The sequence below is a fragment of the Marmota flaviventris genome, chromosome 14 (genome assembly GCF_047511675.1).
Source record: "Marmota flaviventris isolate mMarFla1 chromosome 14, mMarFla1.hap1, whole genome shotgun sequence".
In the NCBI taxonomy this organism is placed as follows: Eukaryota; Metazoa; Chordata; class Mammalia; order Rodentia; family Sciuridae; genus Marmota; species Marmota flaviventris.
Genome location: NC_092511.1, coordinates 95,425,089 through 95,441,583, shown reverse-complemented (window position 1 = coordinate 95,441,583; position 16,495 = coordinate 95,425,089). Strand labels below are relative to the sequence as shown.

At 33.2% G+C, this 16,495-nt stretch overlaps 1 protein-coding gene across 7 annotated transcripts in view; it reads left to right on the top strand.

Annotated features, from left to right (window-relative positions):
* Ccdc138 (coiled-coil domain containing 138) overlaps window positions 1–16,495 on the top strand; it is a 65,478-nt gene that overhangs the window by 16,531 nt on the left and 32,452 nt on the right. For all 7 annotated transcript variants that reach the window (XM_071601963.1, XM_071601962.1, XM_027948937.2 and 4 more), the window contains 5 exons: window positions 1,739–1,897; window positions 5,513–5,632; window positions 8,043–8,120; window positions 8,227–8,334; window positions 9,178–9,342. In XM_071601963.1, coding sequence (XP_071458064.1) covers window positions 1,739–1,897; window positions 5,513–5,632; window positions 8,043–8,120; window positions 8,227–8,334; window positions 9,178–9,342 — 630 coding nt within the window. The remainder of the gene's footprint in view (window positions 1–1,738; window positions 1,898–5,512; window positions 5,633–8,042; window positions 8,121–8,226; window positions 8,335–9,177; window positions 9,343–16,495) is intronic.

Below are 16,495 nucleotides of genomic sequence, written 5' to 3'. Positions count from 1 at the left end.
TTACAATCCTCTTGCCTCAGCCTCCTGAGTAGCTAGAATTACATGTGCCCCTTAGTGCTGCCTAGCACCTGCTTTTTATTGCTGAATAGTATTTCATTATATAGATATATCACATTTCATATTTCACTCATTAATTTCTGGACATATGGGTTGATTCCACTTTTTGGCTATCATGAGTAATGCTGCTATGCAGGTTTGTATTTAAGTTTTGTGTGGACTTGTAGTCCATTTCTCTTGGGGTGTATACCTATAGTGGAATGGCTGAGTCATAGGATACCTGTGTTTAACTTCTTTGAGGAACTGTCAGACTGTTTTACATTTCCACCAACAGTATACAAGGCTTCCATTTTCCCACATCCTTTCCATCACTTATTTTTCTGTTTTGGAGAAAAACATTCTTTATTGTATCTTATTGTGATTTTGCTTTATATTTCTGTGAGGTCTGAATTCAGTTTGGAACATGCTTATTTTGTGCTGCCTGAAAGTGCATAGGTGGAGATGTTAAATAGGCTGTTTAATGCTTGAGTTTGGCACTTGAGACAAACAACTAACAGTTGTAGGTTGGGAACACATGGTAATTTTAGCCATTGAATGGATGTAATCAAGCAGAGAATGTGAAGAATGAGAAGAAAAAATAACTTAAACCCAAATCCTGAGCAACCATAGTAGTTACAGGACAGTGGAGACATGAAGCCTACAAAGGAGACTGAGAAGCCTTGACCAGCTTTTTCTACTAGGTGATAGAAAACCAGGAGAACATGGCATCATGCAAGCCATTGCGAATATTTTAAGTTGAAGGGAAGAGATAATCATGTAACATGCCTCTGAGAGATTCAATTAAATAAGAACTGAAAAGTGACCTTTAAATTTAGTAACAGGTAAGTCATTTTAGTAGGGCAGTGTGGCCTGAAGCCAGATTAAAAATGAATTGAAGAGTGACTTGGAGGTAAAGAAGGTTCAGCAAATGCAGACAATGATTTAGAAAGTTTGGTTGGGGAGGGAATGTGAGTAGGGCCAAGAGAGATTTTATTTCAGATGTAATGAAATAGATTGAAAATACTTAAGAGATAATCAGCAATCTTCACAAAAGGGTTTAAGGCAGTGAGATCCTGAACCTATCTATGCAAAGAAGAGAAAGAGAAGCATTTGTATATATATTTTGTGGGCATAAAACTGATGTTCCCTTCTGCTCTCTTCTGTTTTCCCTGTGAATTTAGAAACCAGGCCATCCACATGTTCTAAGGTGTTGTGTTCAAAATTAAGACAGTGGAGAACAGAGAATAAAGAGCTGACCATGAAAATATAACAAGTGTTCTGAACAGCATTGGTAACTCAGTAGAGGATTGATTGCATCCTAGATTTGCCTGATTGTTTCCTAACAATGATATTTGGATTAAGTACTTTGGGCAAGAATTTTATGAACTCAAAAACACCAATTTACGTGGTGTGTGATTTTTTCTTCTGATGGTTTTTAATCTGTGTTATCCAGGACATGGAAGATGGCCAATGTGTTAATCCAGGCCTGGAAACCTCTTAGCCCTTGGTGATAGGACAATAAAGTAGGGAAGTAGAGGGTATGGGTAAAATAATGGACCATGTCTAGCAACTACTATAATCCCCAGAGTTATGTACAAATGTGTTTTCAAAAACTACCACAATGTCAGTGAATAAAAATGTAATTTGCAGATTTTGTGAATGTACTTTTAAAACTCATTTATAATCTGGTATTTTGATACAGTCTGAAACTGCAGCACAACAGAATTTTGCTGAAGAACTTCAAAAGCGAGAACGTTTTTTAATTGAAAGAGAACAACTGCTTTTCAGACACGAAAATGCCTTGAGTAAAATTAAAGGTGTCGAAGAAGAGGTTCTTACAAGATTTCAAATTCTAAAGGAGGTACTTGTGAAATCTTAATTTTTAGAGTAATATAAGTTCTCCTTAGCTTCTGTGATTATTAACATTTTGTCATATTTGTCATTTCACCTTCTCCCTCCTTTTCTCACATACACATGCACTGCTGTATACACACTCACATAGATCCACACACACCTCATTTTCTGAACTATTTGAAAGTAACTTGCAGAAATCATTATATAGTATCCCTGAATACTTTAGTGTGTATGTCTTAAGAATGTGTGCATTTCTGTATATCATTATATATTAGAAAATTAATGCTAATTGAATAATATAATTTAATATATAATCCATGTTCACTTTCCTATTTTGTCTCCAAAAATGTCTTTTATTGCTTTTTTTGTTTTGTTTTCTAATCAAGGAACTAAACAAACTCTACTCATTGTCTTAGATTTCTTTGAATCTAGAGTACTTACCATTACCATTTTTATTATTTGGGGGACTTTTCTTTGGAGTCCAGGTCAGCAGTCTTGTAGAATATATTGCATCCTAGATTTGCCTGATTGTTTCCTAACAATGATATTTGGATTAAGTAATTTTGGCAAGAATTTTATATAGTTGGTATAATTTACTTCTTTGCTTGATATTATTAATATGTACAGTAATATCTCTTGGTGTCATATAACTTACCTCTTGTACATGTAACTTACACAGAATAACATTCATTGTACATTTTAATTAGTTTTGAAAATGCTTATAATTTTGTAATTGCCACCATACGCAAGATAAAATATAGTTCCAACATTAAGAAAGTTTTATTATGTTCCTTTATAAATATCCCTTTTCCCATCCTTAGCCTTTGGCAACCTCTACCTTTTCTAGAATATTATGTGTATTTAATTATTTTCCTTTAACTTGTGGTTTTAGCAGCAGCTCATTTATATTAACTTGGCATACTTTTCTTTGACTTTATCCAGTTTGTGGTTTATTATGCTTCTTGAATTTGTAAATTTATGTTTTTTGCCAAATTTGGAAAATTTGCAACAACTATTTCTTCAAATATTTTTTATGTTCCAATTGTCTTCTCTTCTTCTCTGTGTCTCCAGATTCATATGCTAGTCCTTTTACTCCTAGCTGGAAGATTTCCCTTTTCTTCATTTTTTTCCTTTTGTGTTCTTTGGACTGGATAATTTCTATTAATATGTCTTTTAATTCACTGTTTCTTATTTCATCTCCACGTTGATATTGAACACTGTTGTGGTTTAGATAGGAGGTGTCTCCCAAAAGCTCATGTGTGAGACAATATAAGAAAGTTTAGAGGTGAAATGATAGGGTTATGAAACTTTAACTTAATCAGTGCATTAATCCATTGATAGTTTTTTAAAAATATTTATTTTTTAGTTGTAGTTGGACACAATACCTTTATTTCACTTATTTATTTTTATGTGCTGCTGAGGATGGAACCCAGGGCCTGGCAGTGTGAGGCGAGTGCCCTCCTGCTGAGCCACAACCCTATCCCCTGTTGATAGTTTTTAACTGGGTGGTAACTGTAGACAGGGAGGGTGTGGCTAGAGGAAGGAGGTAGTTGGGGTTGTTCTCTTTTTGCTTCCTGGGATCATGTCCTGAGCTGCTTTCCTCTGCCACTCCCTTCCACCATGATGTTCTGCCTTAGCTTAGGCCCAGAGCAAAGGAGTCAGTCAACTATGATGGACTGAGACCTCTGAAACAAACATTAGCTCTAAAATTGTTCTCATTGGGTTTTCTGGTCACAGCAGTGAAATAGCTGACTAAATCAAGCCCATTTAGTGAATTTTTATTTCTCACATTCTGAAGTTCTAAAACTTCCAGTTATTTTCTTAAAAAATTTTTTTTTCTCATAACAGTTTCTGTCTTTATATTCACTTTCAAGTTTACATTTACCTCATGGAACATACTTAAAAATCCAGCATCTGGGGCATCTCAGGATTGGCATCCATTTATTATATTTTTTCTTGAAACTTCATTACATTTTTGGGTCTTTGCATGTCCAGTGACTTTTGGATTGTATTTGAAACATATTGTATAGATTCTGTGCCTTTTATAATCCTCTGGAGAACATTGTTTATTTAAAGCATTTATTCAGTCCAGTAAAATTAGGCCATAGTTCTTTCTCACCTTCTCCAGGCAGTGTCTCTCATTTCAGTTTAGTTTTCAGAGACTTTGCAGTTTTGTTTCGTAATTGTCTTATGTATATGCCACTTGGAGGATAGTCTGAGACTTGGACAACAGTTTAAAATCTTACTTCAGTTCTATAAGCCTTTGTCCTGCTGTGCTTGGTTTGTCCTGTGTCTGGGCAACTCAGAAATGAGCCCAATTTGTACATTTTCATATACACCAAAGAGAGAAGATGCTCTGATATTTCTTTTATCATATTCTCCCCACTCTCCAGATCATAAGGTTGCCTCTTCCTGGTTTCTTTGCTGGAAAGACTGTCTTTATCTCAGAGCTCTTATGGAAGTAGAAAGCTCCACTTTCCATCCAGAGTTCCACTTTGGGGCAGAAGTTTGAGAGGAAAAAAAAAATCCAAAAAAACAGGAAACTTCCCCTTTTAGACATTGTTTATTCAATTTTCCCTACTCTTGTTTACTTTTCACAGCCATCAGATAGTTGCTTTCTGTGTTTTGTCTTGGGTTTTTTGTTGACATCAGTAGGAGAAGTAGAGTGTAGTGGGTTTATCCTGCCATGGCATATGGTATTTTTTAATGTCTTTTAGATGTGGAAAAATTAGATTATAGAAATATTAAACTAGTTTTAAAAGTAACTATGTATGACTGTATCCTAAGTTATTTAAGGAATCACTTAATATGGTTATAAAATGACATAAAACTAATTTTTTTCACATTGGATTTTTTTCATAGGGCTAAAGAAAGAATGCTTAAATTCTCAGATCTCTTCGTACTAATTTTATTCTTGATTCTCTTTTTTAGATTTTTCTACTATTCTTGTTAAGTATAAAGAAAACTGGTTTATTTTAATGATATTTATATAATTATTTAGAAGGAAATTTAGTTTCTTGATTTCTTCTAGATGCCTGCTTGTTTAGATGTTTTATGAATAAATTGAGAGTAAGTATTTATATGTTAAATCTGAAACATTTTATCTTATTTAAATGTCATTATAGAGGAGAAATTGATTTTTATCATTCCTGAAACTGATTCAGGAAAGAAATGGGGCTCAAAGAAATTTTATTGTGTATTTAACATTGTTTGAAATGTAAAATTGACATAAAAAATTTTAACCACTATATGGTAATACAGAATTAGTTTGTTCTCATCTATGGAGTATTTTTTGTATTTCTTAAGGTTACCTTACATTTTAATTTATAAAGCTATGAATTGCCTGTTAGTCTCTTGAAAAGATCATAAATCCTTTGTTGTTTTATTATTCCTTGGTATGAAAAAGAAAATATTTTAGTGACTTAGTCTGGGTGCATTTTTCTTAGCAGAATCAAAAAATAGATTATTGCTACTTAATTTGTATGATAATATGTTTGAGTCTTTCACAAATGTTTTTGATGTTTTGCTGTTACTTTGGTTGATTACACAATTTTTATATTAAATAGCATTAGTGATATGGGTTCATTATCTAATTATTAGATTGGATTTTTTTCCTTCCTAGCAACATGATGCAGAAGTTGAACACTTAACTGAAATTCTTAAGAAAAGGAATAAAGATAGCAAGAGACTGAGGTCATCTTTTGATGCATTGAAAGAATTGAATGATAATTTAAAAAAACAGGTAAGACCTATTTTTTAGTACCCAGGATTGAAGTCAGGGGAACTCTGAGCCACATCCCTAGCCCTATTTTGTATTTTTTTAGAGACAGAGTCTAACTGAATTGCTTAGCGCTTCACTGTTGCTGAGGCTGGGTCTGAATTCGCCATCCTCCTGTCTCAGCCTCCCAAACTGCTGGGATTACAGGCATGCATAAGACCTATTTTAATATATTTTAGGTAATAAGACCTTCTAAAAATTCTATTTTCTATATAAAAATAAGTCAATATTAGAACATTTCAGCTAGAGAAAATTTTAATTAGATTTATGTTAGTTTTATTTTGAAATGCTTACAAATATAATAAAGTAGTCTTAAGTTCTTGTATCCTTTTCTTCTGTATGGGAAAGCAAGTTAGATATTTGACAATTTGAAAATTTTTTCTTTATTCTTTGAGACAGGATCTTGCTGTTTCCCAGACTAGCCTCAAATTCATGATCAGCTTGCCTCAGCCTCCTGAGTAGCTGGAATTACAGGCTTGTACCACTTTTCCCAACTCTGAAATTTTTTTAAAGTTTTAAATTTTTTGTAGTTCTACATTACTAGATTAAAAACAAGCAAAAGGAAAAACCCTGATAATTTGAAATAATTAAATTTTAGACACTTATTTCTGCCTTTAATACTCATTATTTAACTGCTATTATACACCTCATAGATGAGACACAGCAGTAGGAAGGATTAAGGAACTGGAACAGTTTCACAAAAAAGCCTTCAAAATAAAGAATTGGGTGAAGAAAGAATAGAAAATTTGAAAAGACATATGTGGGACATAATTAGTTTTAACATATGAGAATTCCAGAAAGAGAGAATAGAGCAAAAGCCAAATATGTGAAAATATAATAGCCAAGAATTTTTCAAAACTGGTGAAAGATTCAAGAAATTGTTACTGACAAGGATAAATTTTAAAGAAAATTTAAAATCTTAAAAGTGGTTAGAGGGGGAAAACTTAAACTGAAGTTTGGCTTTTTGTTGTTGTCAATGGATCTTTATTTAATTTATTTATATGCAGTGCTGAGAATTGAACCCAGGGCCTCATACATGGTAGGTGAACTCTCTACCACTGAGCCACAACCCCAGTCTCTCTCTCTCTTTTTTTTTTTTTTTTTGTGGTGCTGGGGATTGAACCCAGGGCCTTGTGCATGTGAGATAAGCACTCTACCAACTGAGCTATATCCCCAGTCCTGAAGGTTGGCTTTTAAGGAAGAAATATCATTTATCTTAAACCTAGAACAAGAAGAGGGGAAATCTCCCTTAATTATTAATTTTGAGCCCAGAATAGCCTTGAATATAAATCTTGACATTATAAGAAAGAAAAAATGCAGACCAGTCTCTTAAGAATATACATGCAAAAATTATTTAAATTAGCAAACTTAATCCAGTCATATGTAAGAATAATACAGCTAAATGGTATTTAGTTCAGGAAAACATGGGTGATTTAACACTTGAAAATTAACATCTGAATAAAGGAGAAGAAAAATCATATGATAATTTCAATTGATATGAAATTCAGTAACAACAAATAGTAATAGAAGAAAATTTCTTAAGTCCTCACAGAGAACCTACAAAAAAAAAATCCTACAATAAAATAATACCCAATGGTAAGTTATTGAAAGTTTTCTCTGAAATAAGAACAAAATAAAGGTGATTGCTGTTGACACTTGTCGAACATTTTAATGACATCCTTGTGATTCAGTAAAGGGAAGAAAGGATTGGAAAGGAAAAAAAAATAGTCATTCATAGATGACATAATTATATACTTACATACATAAGTATCCAAAGGAGTATATAGACAAACTCAGAATGAATAAGCAAATTTAGCAGACTCTGGATGTAAGATTACCATACAGAAATCAAGTGTATTTCTATATGCCAACAGCAACAATAAAGTATTAATTGTTATTTATTGAAAGGTTCCAGAGGTAGTATCATAAAAAAATCATTGGTTACCCAGGAATAAATCTAAAGAAAGATGTGTAAGACAACTATGCTGAAAGCTACAAACAGTAAATTAAAAATAAAACCTAAATAAATTGAAGGATATATTATGTTCATGGATAAAAAGACTCAATGTTGTAAAGATATCAGTTCTTCCCATTAATTAGATACATGTTATAACCTGAATAACTCATGGTACTTGCATACTTAAAAGATTTTTACACTTCTTTAAATATATGTTGTAGTTCAATAGAAGTTTTACTTGAAAAAACATTTCTCACTACAATATGTGCCTTTAAGATGTTAGGAGTCTTGCAAATTTTTAATAGAATGAAGTAAACTTTCCTAGATGCTATTAATATTTAGGGAAGTAGACCAGATTGAGAAATATTTTAATATGAAAAGTTTTATATTTGAAATATCTAACTTTTCCCTTCCTAGTTAAATGAAGTACGTGAAGAAAACAGGAAGATGGAGCTTCAAGCTAAAAGAGTTCAGGCTCGTCTGGATAACTTACAGGTAGGTTGTCTGCTCTTCCTCACAAGTGTATTTTAACATAATTACATTTGGATTTGTTTACTTTTCATACAACCATTCTTTAATTCATGGATGTGTACTGTTGCAGAGGAAGTATGAATTTATGTCAGTGCAGAGATTGAAAGAAAATTCCCATGCTCCTCATGAAATGAAAAGTGTAAAACAAGAAAAAGTACCAGTTTCTAAAACTTCTAAGGTATGATGAGACTGAAAATTTCTTCAATGGAAAATTTATCTTGTCTTCTAATATTTTTCTTTCATTTAGCAAATATTCTTTTTTTTAATATTTATTTTTTATTTGTAGTTGGACATAATACCTTTATTTTATTTAGTTATTTTTATGTGGTGCTGAGGACTGAACCCAGGGCCTCGCACGTGCTAGGCGAGTGCTCCATTGCTGAGTCACAACCCCAGCCCTCTTTTTGTATTCTTTTAGAAATAAATCTCTAGAGTATTGCAAACACATTTTTATTTGCAAAAACTATTTTGTTCAGCAGCGTTTCAGGTACAGTAACACAAATCATAAGAACTTAAGGTTAATAATGACTTTTTATAATTTTGTATATCATGTTGATAGAATTTATAGCATAAAGACAAAGAGAGTAACTTCTGTGAGTAGAGGAAAATATGAATTCCCATAGTGGAATTTGTTTGACTTTGGAAACCTTCAAATTAGTTAGAATCTTTTAGATATGACAATTCATACTATAGAGTTAAAGCCAATTTCACTTTTCTGTCTTATCAAACTTGAATCAAGAACTTCTATTAAAATTCTTATAAAGTTCAGCTCTTTTACATTCATTAATATGTTTCTTCCTTATCTTAGCCAGCATTAATGTTTTTAATGTTAGTTGGGCATATTTTAATTGGAATTTCTTTCGCTTGTTTGGAGAAGCTCTGTCCATTAAAAAATATCTAAAATATGCTTAAAGCACATTAGGTAAATTCTTTTATAATCACATCAGTTTTAAAGCTTGTCTTTGAACTTTGGTGAGATTATAAGCTGAAATAAGTGTTTGGTTTAATTTTTGACATATAGGTACCACTTAATGGGCAAGTATATGAACTTCTAACTGTCTTCATGGACTGGATTTCAGAACATCACCTTAGCAAAGTAAAACATGAAGAATCTGGTATGGATGGTGAAAAGCCATTACTCAAATCTGCTTCTCAGCAAAATGATATTCAAGAAAAGTGTGTAAAGGTTTGTTTTTTTAAATTTGAAATATATGGTTCAGTAGATATGAAAATTAAATAAGGAAAAGCCTTTGATATTTTACAAGTTAAAAATATTGAAAGCATTTTTGCTAGAAAAATGACCATACTAATAGTCACTTCAAAAAGTTTCATTTTGGACCCTATTAAAACTAATTCATCCTTATATTTTTCTTAATATGTTAGGAATTTATCTTTTTTAAAAGTAGAGATAAGACATTAACAACATATTCCAAAAGTGGTATAGTAATTGTATTTTAGAATTACAAATATTCAATGTTGTGGACAATTCCTCCTACATATAATTTTAGAATTCAGAACTTACTGGAGCCTACTTTGTCTTTTGGCATGAAGGGTTAAAGGTTTTTTTTCAAGGGGATTCTAATCAAAGAGAAAGAACTTCTTATATTACAGATGTTAAAGTGAATATTGATACTAATGATTTCTAACTAGGATAAAAGGTATTTAGAGATTGATAGTTAGATTCCATAAGAAAAAGGGGCTGGGGTTGTAGCTCAGTGGTAGAGCGCTTTCCTAGTATGTGTGAGGCACTGGGTTCAATCCTCAGCACCACATTTTTTAAAAAAAAGAAAAGAAATACATGAAAAATTTTAAGAGAAGACATTAAAGTTTTTTGTTTGTATTTATATATTTTCAGGAATAATGTCATGATTACTCAGTATAGGTCAAAGTTTCAAGAAAATTATTTCCATTTTTCATTCTGACTTAAAATGTTTCTTCTGAATGTCTTTTTGTGCTAAGTAGAATAATGGCCCCAAGGATGTTCATATCTTAATCCTTAGAACTTGTCAATATTCTGTGCTATGTGGCCAAAGGGAATTAAAGTTGAAAATTGATTACTGAATATTGTGGGTAGGTCCAGTAAGTACATGAGTCTTTAATCCAGAAGAGTCAGAAGTATAAGTGATATTGGCCAAATTACATTGTTATATCGTGTATGTGTGCAAATATGTAATAACAAATCCCATTGTTATGTACAACTAAAAAAAAAAAAGGGTGGAAAGTGGAAAAAAAAAAGAAGTGGCAGTCAGAGAGTTAACCCATCATTATTTCTGGCTTTGAAGATGAAGGACCACGAGTGATAGAATGTGGATGGCTTCTAGAAGCTGGAAATTGTTCTTATCTCACAAGTCAACAAAGATATGGTGATCTCACTCCTACCACTTCTTCCAGCTCCCTGATTATCCAAGGAAATGGATCATACCCAGCTTCCAGAAAGGAATGTAGTTTCTGTAGACATCATGATTTTGGTTAGCTGAGATCCATATCAGACTTCCTGGTTGTTTAAATATTAAGTTTGTGGTACTTTGTTACGGCAGTGATGGGGAGCAAACGAACCTTTGTATAGAATTTTTATCACCTACATCAGGTATTCCCCTATACCAATTCTAACCTTACCTTAGAATATCTGTTAATTAGGAAGGCCCAGAGTATTCAAGTTCAGCAGAGAAATTCCATTTTGTAGGACTAGATGATGTGAAAGCACAGTCATAATACATTAAAGCTAACAATTGACAATTTCAAAAAATGGAATCTGGATCATATAAGACTCTACATCAGTTTAATAGCATAAGAATATAATACTTATAGCAGATATGCCTCAGGATTAGTTTTATCATCTTTAAAGATATTCATTAACTTAATTGGGATTTACAATTTTTGCTGAGCATAAGTTCTTATATCTAAAATACTATTTCATCTTACTAATATGTTAATAAAGGTAAAACAATCTTAAAGCTTATGGATAGTCTTAATAGAATAAGAAAAAGATACATAGTATCAAATTAATGAACTAGTAAATTGAATAATTATAGCCAACTTAAGCAAGTATTCATATCATTCATATTTTCTGATTTTAAAATAATGAAACCCTTTTTTAAAAAACTTTTTTTCTTTGTTTGGTATGAGAATAAGAGGATTAAAGTATAAACCACTTTGTCTTATATTTATTCTAAGAATACCAGTGTAACTCAAAAGTAGTTTTGAAGAGTAGTCTCTTTAGAAATTAACCTTTAGATCCTTCTGACACATTTGGTTATGTATTTTATCACAGTTGTGACTTCAGTACTTAAAAACAAAAAAAGCCATTGGGGATTAAATGTTGTACTTTAGATAGATGATTAGACCAGGTATACCTTACAAAACTTATTTTCTTATGTGATTCAAAAGTAGATGAGTGGGATGTTTCCAAAGAAATTGAGAATGAAACACTGTAGTAACATGAAGTATAATCTGCCAAGATTAGATGTGTTACAACTAATGGTTATAAAATTGTGGTCCTAGGACTGTGCATCAAGATGGTAAACTAGGAAATCCAAACCCGTGTAATCCCCTGGAAACAACAAATTAACTATAATATGTAGACCAGAACATGTTTGTGAGAACTCTCCAGAGACAAGTTGAAGCGCTATACCAGACAGGTCAGTGAATAGCTGAAAAGGGAATCCATCAAAAGGAATAGGAAAAAATGTGGAATTTTGCATGTCTATGTCCCTCCCCATATATACTACAATGCAACCAGGAGGAAACGCCCACATCCTAGATCCTACTTTAGAGTGGAAACAAAAGAATGGACTGTGCAGTCAATGTTTGGGCTTGTCTCAGGGCTGTTCACAGCACTGGTTTTTGTCTTGACTCAAAGTGCTGAAGAAAATGGTGGCATTAGTTTGGAAACTGCACAAAACAGGTGAACGCTATACCATGTTAGAGCTTCAGAGATCTGTATTTCTGCACAAAGAAGTCAGGGATTATGGGCTTCTGAGAAGAAATAAGAAAGGCTGTTTGAAGAATTCAAGACAATGGGCCTAGAGAAGACATATCTCCCAGAAAAGGTTTGAGAGATCTTAAAGCCTCTAGCTAGGCTGGTGGTGAAGGTCTTCCCTTCATGAAGCTAGTTGTACAGACTTGGAAAGGTGGTGGTGTTTCACATGCTCAAATTGGGGGTGGGGTATGGGGGATGAGAATCACAAAGCATTCTTGTTTCACAAAGAAACAAAGATATTAGTTCAGTCAAATGAACAAAACAAGTTCCAGATACTGACCTTAAGGAAATGTAGATCTCTGAAGTTTCTGACAATTTTAAAACTGTCTTAAAAATACTCATTGGATTAAAAGAGAACACAGACAAAGCAAAATTGGGAAAATGATACATGAACAAAGTGAGTATCAACAAAAGATGGAAATTATAAGAAAGGATCACTTCAATCAGCTTTTTCACCACTGTGATCAAAAGACCTGATGAGCAATTTTAGAAGAGGAAAATTTTATTTGGCAATCAAAAGTTTTCAGAGGTCTCTGTTCATGGATAGCTGACTCCATTGTTCTGGGCCTGAAGTAGAGCAGAACATCATGGTGGAAGGGTGTAAAGTAGAAAAACTGCCCAGAACATAGCAATCAGGAAGCAGAGAAAGCTCCACTCATCAAGGAAAAAAATACATATCCTAAAGGCACCCCCAATGACCTACCTCCTCCAGCCATACCCTAAGTGTCTACAGTCACCACCCGTTTAATCTATTCAAGTGGATTAATGTTTTTATCAGATTAATGCTCTTAAAAACCCAATCATTTAACCTCTAAATTTATTTATATTGCCTCACACATGAATTTTTTTGGGGATATCTCATATCTAAACCATAACAGGAATACAGTGTCTGATCTGAAAAATTCAGATCAGACTTGAATCAGACAAAAGAAAAGAAAGCATCAGCAAACTTGGAAGACAGGTCATTTGTATGTAATCAGTCAAGAACAGCGAAAGGAAAAAACTGGAGAAAAGTAATGAGAACAAAGGGCTCATGGGATACCACCATGTGGACTAATATACACCTTATGGAAGTCTCAAAAACAAGAAGAGAGAAGGAGAAGGGGTAGAGAGCTTAGTTGTGGAATTAATGACTGAGGAGTGCTTTTTCTGAGGAAAGAAGTAGACATCTAAATTGAAGAAGCTGAAGACACTCCAACTAAGAAATCCAAAGAGACCTACATTAAGGCACAATATAATCTAATTTTCAAGTCAAAGACAAAAGGATCTTGAAAGTCAAGACACAGTTGCAAGAGAAAAGTAACTTGTCACACACAAAGGAATCTGTATAAAAATTTTATTGGAAAAAGCCCTTGTAAGCCAGAAGACATTAGAATCGCACATTCCAAGTGCCAAGGTAAAAAATAGAAATAAAGGAGAAATTAAGTCTTTCTTGGATAAACAAAAACATTAGAGCTGTCCTACAAGAAGTTCTCAAGGGAATCTTTCAAGTTGAAATAAAAGTACACTAGATACAAATATGAAGCCATATGAAAATACAAAATTCTCTGGTGAAGGTAAATACATGGACAAATACAGTAAGTAGCTTATTGTAATTTGGGTGTAAACATGTATTCTGAAAACCATAGAATATTTTTAAAAGCTCTAAATATTGAACAGACATCCTTGCTCATGATCTGGAAGACAATATTCTTAAGATGCCAGTACTCCCCAAATTAATCTACAGTGTCAGTATATTTGTCAAAATCCCAGCTAGAGCTGGGGATATAGATCAGTTGGTAGAGTGTTTGCCTTACATGCACAAGGCTCTGGGTTCAATCCCCAGCACCCTGCCTTCTCCCCCCGCCCCCCCCAAAAAAAAAAAAAAAAAAAATCCCAGCTAGCTTCTGTGCAAAAATTGAAAGGTCGGTCTTGAAATTCATCGAAATGCTGTTGACCCAGAATTCTACATTAAGCTTAGAAAAGAAGTATACTTACTTCCTATTTTTAAAATTAACTGCAATGCTATAGTAGTGAATAAAGTAGTACTGACATAAGGTTGGACATACTGATTAATGGGATAGAATCAAATCCAGTAATGAATCTTCATGTTTACAATGAATTTATTTTTATCACAGTACTAAAAGAGTTCAGTGGAAAAAGGACAGATTTTCAAATTATGATTCTGAGAAAGCTGGGTAACAGCATACAAAGAATGTTACACCCCTGCCTTAAACCATATATATAAGATCTTACTACAATGCATCAAAAGTCCAGATGTGTTAAGAGATTGAAGTATAAAACTTGGAAGAAAACATATAGGTAAATCTTTGTGACCTTGGATTTGGCACTGTTGTTTGTTTGGTTTTTAGTACCAGGGATTGAACTCAGGGGCACTTAACCACTGAGCCACATCCTCAGCCCTATTTTTTGTATTTTATTTAGAGACAAGGTCTCAGTTGCTTAGCACCCTGCTGTTTTGAACTCACTATCCTGCCTTAACCTCCTGAGCCACTGGGTTTATAGGCATGTGCCACCATGCTCAGCTAGGCAGTGTTTTCTTAAATATAATACAAAAAGCATAAGCAACTAAAGAAAAAAAAAAAACAACAGAATAATTGGACCTTTGAAAATAAGAATCTTCTATTCTGCAACAGATATCAAAATGCAAAAAGACAACCTGTTGAATATAAAAAATATTTACAAATTCCATATTGAATAAGGGACTTCCATTCTGAGTATTTAAAAAAAAACTTAACCAAGTAAAAATACTCAATATGCTCAATGAATTTGAATAGACATTTATCTATAAGAGATATATAAATGGCCAGTAAGCACATGAAATAGTGCTTATCGTCATTAGTCATCAGGGAAATGTGAATGGAAACCATGATATACTACTTCATAATCACCAAGATGGTGTATATAAAAAAGTCAGGTGATTATAGATTTGAAGAAATTGAAACTCTTACACAGTGCTGATAGGACTGTAAAATGCTATAGCTACTTTGAGAAATAGTTTGGCTGCTTCTTCAAATGTATTGTTGGGTTACCCTGTAACTCAGCAATTCTACTGGCTATGTGGTCAAGAAAAATGAAGGCATATATACACACAAAAATATGTACATGGTTGTTCATAGAAACATGACAGCCAAAAGTAGCCAACAAGTAGAACTAGCCCAAATGTCAACCAACTAATAAGTTGATAGATAAAATATTATATCTATTATAGTGGAATATTACTTGATATTAAAAAGGAATGAAATTTTATGCATGTTAAAACATGAATTTTGAAAACATTATAAGTGAGAGAATTCATTCACAAAAGACCACATGGTATGATTCAATGTGTATGAGAAATCAAGAAAAATTGGGCTGGGGTTGTGGCTCAGCAATAAAGCACTCTCCTAGCACGTGCGATGCCCTGGGTTCGATCCTCAGCACCACATGTAAAATAAATAAAGGTATTGTTTCCAACTACAACTAAAATATATATATATATATATATATATATATATTTAAGAAAAATCTATAGACAATAAGTAGATTAGTGGTTGGTTGGGAGAGTTGGGGTAAAGTGTTGGGGTGGTGCTAATGGTAAGATTTTTTTTTTGGAGGCATAAAGAAGTGTTCTAAAACTGGTTGTGGTGATGGGTTGCACAACTTTATTAATATTCTAAAAATCACTGGATTGCACAGTTTAAAAGTTCAGTTGTGGGTGAACTAGGTACTGAGCCCTCAAGTCCATTTACTCACCTGGTAAAGGGGTGAATCAAGAACAAGTTGTTGGAATGAGGAAAAAGATTTATTCATTAAGCCAATAAAACTGAGAAGATGGTAAACTAATACCCCAAAAGACCATCTTTTTTTTTTTTTTGCTACTGGGGTTTGAATGTAGGGATGCTTAAACACTGAGCCACATCCGCAGCCCTATTTTGGTTTTTTTTTTTTTTTAATTGGTTGTTCAAAACATTACAAAGCTCTTGACATATCATATTTCATACATTAGATTCAAGTGGGTTATGAACTCCCAATTTTACCCCAAATACAGATTGCAAAATCACATCGGTTACACATCCACATTTTAACATAATGCCCTATTAGTAACTGTTGTATTCTGCTACCTTTCCTATCCTCTACTATCCCCCTCCCCTCCCCTCCCATCTTCTCTCTCTACCCCATCTACTGTAATTCATTTCTCTCCTTGTTTATTTTCCCATTCCCCTCACAACCTCTTATATGTAATTTTGTATAACAATGAGGGTCTCCCTCCATTACCATGCAATTTCCCTTTTCTCTCCCTTTCCCTCCCACCTCATGTCTCTGTTTAATGTTAATCTTTTCTTCCTGCTCTTCCTCCCTGCTCTGTTCTTAGTTGCTC